This window comes from Chiloscyllium plagiosum, chromosome 45 (genome assembly GCF_004010195.1).
Source record: "Chiloscyllium plagiosum isolate BGI_BamShark_2017 chromosome 45, ASM401019v2, whole genome shotgun sequence".
Classification (NCBI taxonomy): domain Eukaryota; kingdom Metazoa; phylum Chordata; class Chondrichthyes; order Orectolobiformes; family Hemiscylliidae; genus Chiloscyllium; species Chiloscyllium plagiosum.
Genome location: NC_057754.1, coordinates 8,830,041 through 8,836,040, shown reverse-complemented (window position 1 = coordinate 8,836,040; position 6,000 = coordinate 8,830,041). Strand labels below are relative to the sequence as shown.

The following is a 6,000-nucleotide window of genomic DNA, read 5'->3' as shown; positions in this document are numbered from 1 at the left end:
TACTCCAAACGAGGCCTAACTAAAGTTTTGTATAGCTGCAACATGACTTGCCGACTTTTATCCTCAATGTTCCCCTGCCACACACCTCCTTTACTACTTTATCCACTTTTGTGTTGTAACTTTCAGGGGACTATGGACTTGCATCCCAAGATCCTCAAATCAAATTTACTGTATACCTGTACTTTCCTCTGGCATTTGACCTCACAAAATGCATCAACTCAGACTTGTATGTTTCATAGTCAGGCATTGTTTTGACTGTGCTATACTCCATTTGGTTGCAAAATTCTGCACCTTTTTTTTATTTCCTGCAATTCATTCTGCACTTGGAGTGTTAATCTTGTTTATCTCTCCACAGTTACCAGAAAATACTGCCCATCCACAGTTACTCGTGGAGAAGATGATGTTTGATCATCTGAAGTCGCTGCAATCCATGTGGTGAGGGTGCTGCCATAGTGCTGTAGGGTAAGGAATTACAGGACTTTCATTAAGATGAAGGATCAGCAGGTCAACAAACTAATTTGTATTTTTATCAGACTTTTAATGGAATAATATTTTCTAAGGCATTTCACATGGATTTTACAAAGCAGTGTTTGACACCAAGCCACTCCAAGTTCCTGTGCAGCCCAGATGAGATATTCTGAACCCAAACACCAGGTAGGCAGCACAACCATTGGGACTCTCTATCCTGGTCCGAGAGAACAGTGTCTGTGCCTCTAACTGTAGTGTCACCAATTACAACAACATTTATCTTCTCCCCCCCCCCCCCCACCACCACCACCACTTGAATGGCTCCCTGCACCCAGGTCCTGCAGTCCCCATTCCCATCCACACAGGGAGCAAAACTCTTGAATCTGTTGGACAAGGATAGGGTCTGAGGCTCCTGCAACTCTACTTCTTGGATCCCTCCATGTGCCTCACTCAGCGCCACACGCTCCTATATAGATTAGATTACTTACAGTGTGGAAACAGGCCCTTCGGCCCAACAAGTCCACACCGACCCGCCGAAGCGTAACCCACCCATACCCCTACATTTACCCCTTTACCTAACACTACGGGCAATTTAGCATAGCCAATTCACCTGACTTGCACATCTTTGGACTGTGGGAGGAAACCGGAGCCCCCGGAGGAAACCCACGCAGACACGGGGAGAACGTGCAAACTCCACACAGTCAGTCGCCTGAGTCGGGAATTGAACCCGGGTCTCTGGCGCTGCGAGGCAGCAGTGCTAACCACTGTGCCACCGTGCCGCTCCTGTCCCGGACCACTGGCAAAATTTGCGTTAGTTAGTCTGAGGGTGTGACTGTCTCCTGAAACACGGCATCCAGGTAACCCTGATGTGTCGAAATGTTTGAAGGTCAGATTCCAGCTAATCGACTCTGAGCTACAGTTCTCCCAGCACCAATATTTTGTACAGACAAGGTCATTGGGAGCAACAACTTGAACAGTCTAGTTCAGCCTCTGAGAGGAATGGAGTTGCTGGCTCAGAAATGGACATAGAGTCATAAAGATGTACAGCATGGAAACAGACACTTTGGTCCAACCCGTCCATGCCGACCAGATATCCCAACCCAATCTATTCCCACCTGCCAGCACCCGGCCCATATCCCTTCAAACCCTTCCTATTCATATACCCATCCAAATGCCTCCACCATATCCTCTGGCAGCTCATTCCATACACGTACCACCCTCTGCAAGAAAAAGTTGCCCCTTGGGTCTCTTTTATATCTTCCCCCTCTCACCCTAAACCTATGCCCTCTAGTTCTGGACTCCCCGACCCCAGGGAAAAGACTTTGCCTATTTATCCTATCCATGCCCCTCATAATTTTGTAAACCTCTATAAGGTCACCCCTCAGCCTCCGACGCTCCAGGGAAAACAGCCCCAGCCTGTTCAGCCTCTCCCTATAGCTCAGATCCTCCAACCCTGGCCACATCCTTGTAAATCTTTTCCGAACCCTTTCAAGTTTCACAACATCTTTCCGATAGGAAGGAGACCAGAATTGCATGCAATATTCCAACAGTGGCCTAACCAATGTCTTGTACAGCCGCAACATGACCTCCCAACTGTTTGTTACTGAGACTGAGACTTTGATCTTCCCAATATTTACAGGTAGAAAATGTCTGCTAATCCAGTCAGACATGTCAGGATGTTGTGTAATTTAGTGGTGGTGGTGTTCACATTCGCTTTCAGGTGCTCTCACTCAACTGAATGAGAGTTGTGATTTTTTTCCTTCTGAAAAGCAGCTTTCACAGTGATTTTGTTTTCCTTGTGCCAGCCTCAACCTACCAGATTCATTCAGCTCCATTTCACAACATGCCGTTGTGTTTTGGTGGGTTCTCTCTCACTCTCTCTTTCTGTTATGTCAATTTCACAGGATTTTGAACAGGGAGAATTTGCAGTTGGGAGTCTTGAATCAAACATCCCATCAAGATATTTGAGTCATTCAATTGAACGTAACCTTCAATGCCATAGAATTTTGAACATGGAAGAAAATAACACTGTTCGCCAGTACAGTCACACCGAGGAGCAACTGTTGAAGTGTGGTGTCAGAGAGGAGGGATTCAGTTACCAACCTGAGCTGGACGCTCATCAATATACTCACACAGGGGAGAGGCCATTAACCTGCTCTATATGTGGGAAGGGATTTGCTCGATTATCTCAGCTGATGGCACACCAGCGAGTGCACAGTGGGGAAAGACCTTTTAAGTGCCCAGATTGTGATAAATGCTACAAAAGCTCTGGGGACCTGAAGTCACATTATCGTGTTCATACCAATGAGAGACCTTTCAGGTGCTCTCAATGTGGGACTGGGTTCAGGGGATCATTCCAACTCACTGTGCATCAGCGAATTCATACAGGGGTGAGGCCATTCATCTGCTCCATGTGTGGGAAGGGGTTCACTCAGTTATCCCACGTATTAAGACATGAGAGAGTTCACACTGGGGAGAGACCTTATAAATGTCCAGATTGTGAGAAGTGTTATAAAAGCTCCGGGGAACTGATGTCCCATCAACGTGTTCACACTGATGAGAGACCCTTCAGGTGCTCTCAATGTGGGACTGGGTTCTGGCTGTCATCTGAACTCAATATACACCAGCGAGTTCACACTGGAGAGAGGCCGTTCATCTGCTCTGAGTGTGGAAAAGGATTCAGTCAGTCAACCCAGCTATTCACACACCAGCGAGTTCACACTAGGGAGAGACCATTTACCTGCTCTGAGTGTGGAAAGGGATTCACCCAATCATCTGACTTGCTGATTCATCAGCGAACTCACACTGGAGAGAAGCCGTTCAATTGCTCTGAATGTGGGAAAAGATTTACTACGTCATCCCACCTGCTAAAACACCAGCGAGTCCACAAGAAGATGCAGTGATGGGATTTTGCTGATAGTTGTATCCTGATTGAACTGTTTGTTGGGATATGTTTTTGCTGATGTTCACAAACTCCAGTCCAATTATAGGTGTTAGTATTCTGCATAGAAGTCAAATAAAGTAATTTTGTGTTAAATGCTGTGTACTGAATCTTTTTAATATCTATCAAAAGTTAGTTCTTAATGGGTTTGTTTTCTTGACTTTTTCCTCCATTCTTGCCTCCAACCAAGAGCTTTATGGAGCTTATGGAGTTTCTTTGTTATTAAGATTGAGCAGGGAATGTAAGATGTACAGCATGGAAATAGATCCTTCAGTCCAACTTGTCCATGCTGAGCAGATATCCCAACCCAATCTAGTCCCACCTGCCAGCACCCGGCCCATATCCTTCCAAACCCTCCCTATTCATACACCCATCCAGATGCCCTTTAAATGTTGCAATTGTACCAGCCTCCTCCACTTCCTAAGTTTCTTTTCTAACCCTGACCTTTTTGCACAATTCAAATTTTGATTGCTGGACCATTTGTGGATATACTTTGAGCTGTTGAAGTCTCTACTGTGTAGTTCCCTGCCCAAAGCACTCCATCTCTCAACATCAGGGACCCGGGTTCGATTCCAGCCTTGGGGGACTGTCTGTGTGGAGTTTGCACATTCTCCCTGTGTCTGTGTGGGTTTCCTCCAGGTGCTCCGGTTTCCTCCCACAAATACAACGATGTGCAGGTTAGGTGAATTGGCCATGCAAAATTGCCCCTAGTGTTCAGGGATGTGCAAGTTAGATACATTAGTCAGGGGGAAATGTAGAGTCATAGGGTAGTGGAATGGGTCTGGGTGGGTTACTCTTCAGAGGGTTGGTGTGGACTTGTCGGGCAAATGGCCTCTTTCCACACTGTAGTGATTCTATGATTTTCTATCTCTTCATAAGATGTCCCTAAAATTTTTAATTGTACTTTTTTCCATTGGTCCTAACATGTGGCTGTGGAGTTTAGATGATATGTCCCATTGGGATAGTTTACTGTGGTAAATGTGTGATATAAAGGGAGAAATTAATTTGGAAGTGATGAATAGCAGCAAGAATGTTAGACTCTTACCATTGTAATCACTTGTGATTTGGTGATCTAGCAAGCTCTACTGAAGTGACTTTAGTTTTTGACTCTTACTGAGAGCTAATTCAGACCAGGAGTATTTCCCTGAAGACTTATGTCTGCTGAACTCAAGCTTCACATCCCACATGGGAGAAGCTGCCAGAAAAATGGACTTGCCTCCAAATTAATTTTGATGAGCTTTAGCTATGCTATAAATATCATAGATATTTGAAGGGTCTGGGATTTCTCTCTCCAGAACTCACAGGTGCCAACTTAAGTAGCTTGGTTCATTTCACTCGTAACTGAAACATAAATGAGACAGTTTACTAATTTTAACAATTATATTACGCAATATGTTTTGTAGCAGCTACCTGGCTGCTAAAACACAGATAGATTGCTAACTTGGCCAAACAGCAAGTGACGCTGGGTATATTGGCCAAATAAAATGCTGAAATCTCAAAACGCACACTCCAGATATGGTGCAAACACAGCAGATAGATCCTAATGCTAATTAGCATAATGTAAAAGGCAACAGTTATCCTGGACATATATACCCCCAATAAATTATCCACTAAACAAGTGAGGGCACAGACAGGAAGGCATCAGGTCTCGCTGCACAAAGAAACAAGCAGTAGCATAGCACCCAAATGATTGACATTGTCAAACTATTAACCGAGTAGCCCTGATTAGCCAGAACTACAGAAAATTCCAGAAAACCATCTAAAAGGGTATAAAAACAGAGTCCACCTGCAAATGCTCTCCTGGACCTTCTCCTGAGGAGACTAGCAAGGCAACAGGCAGCACAGCTGACCATCCAGAGAGAGAGATAAAGAAAGCAGCTTCACAGAGCCAGAGCGAGTGACTGCGTATTCATAACATTCTGGTTGGAGTTGTCTGACTTGTTTAAGGAGGAATTAGACAACGGTTTGGATAAGTATGCTACTATGCCAAAAAAAATTATCAAAAGATGTATCATCAAATCTAATAAAATCCAGTTAGATGTTATTTATCATAAAGAATATCCAAGAACATCTAGAAGTATCTATAACAGCTAAGAATGGAATAACCATCAACATTTAAAGTAAACTTTTACCTGAAAGCCCTAAATAAAAAAGATATCTTCTGGTGGACGAAAATATATTTTGAGAAGTATTATCTGAATACTTCTGAAATTTCAGTGAAAGGCTTTTATTTTTGTATTGTTTGGACCCTTCTGGCTTTATACATGTAAATGTTTACCCTCTGTAGAGCTTCCTTCCACTTTTACGTGATGCTGTATCACTTTATGCTATTCCATAATTATTCAGTGATGATTCCTTGATGAAGTTGTGAACTTTTATCTCATCAACTTGTGATATTTTATACTCATATGGATATTCTATTCATCTCCCCTCATTCTTTCTGTTAGAATTAAAAGGCTTATCAGCAAAGTCTAAATGTCTGATCATGCTTTGCCATTTCTAAGCTGTTGGATGGTTTTGGTATTCCTATTGTAATTAACATCTTCTTTGTATGTCTAGGTGTGATGTTGCCATGTCTGTTTTTAGATCTT

At 43.5% G+C, this 6,000-nt stretch overlaps 1 protein-coding gene across 2 annotated transcripts; it reads left to right on the top strand.

The window, feature by feature from the left end:
* The first annotated feature begins 371 nt into the window (after positions 1-371).
* On the top strand, positions 372-3,505 carry LOC122543891 (zinc finger protein 239-like). Of its 2 annotated transcripts, XM_043682760.1 has the most exons (3): positions 372-462; positions 561-654; positions 2,373-3,505. In XM_043682760.1, exons 2-3 carry the CDS (start codon positions 628-630, stop codon positions 3,369-3,371), a joined length of 1,026 nt encoding a protein of 341 aa, XP_043538695.1. In that variant the 5' UTR covers positions 372-462; positions 561-627; the 3' UTR covers positions 3,372-3,505. The 2 variants fall into 2 exon arrangements, with proteins under 2 accessions (XP_043538695.1, XP_043538696.1); XM_043682761.1 differs by lacking the exon at positions 561-654 and having other exon boundaries at positions 375-462.
* Positions 3,506-6,000: the final 2,495 nt, after the last annotated feature.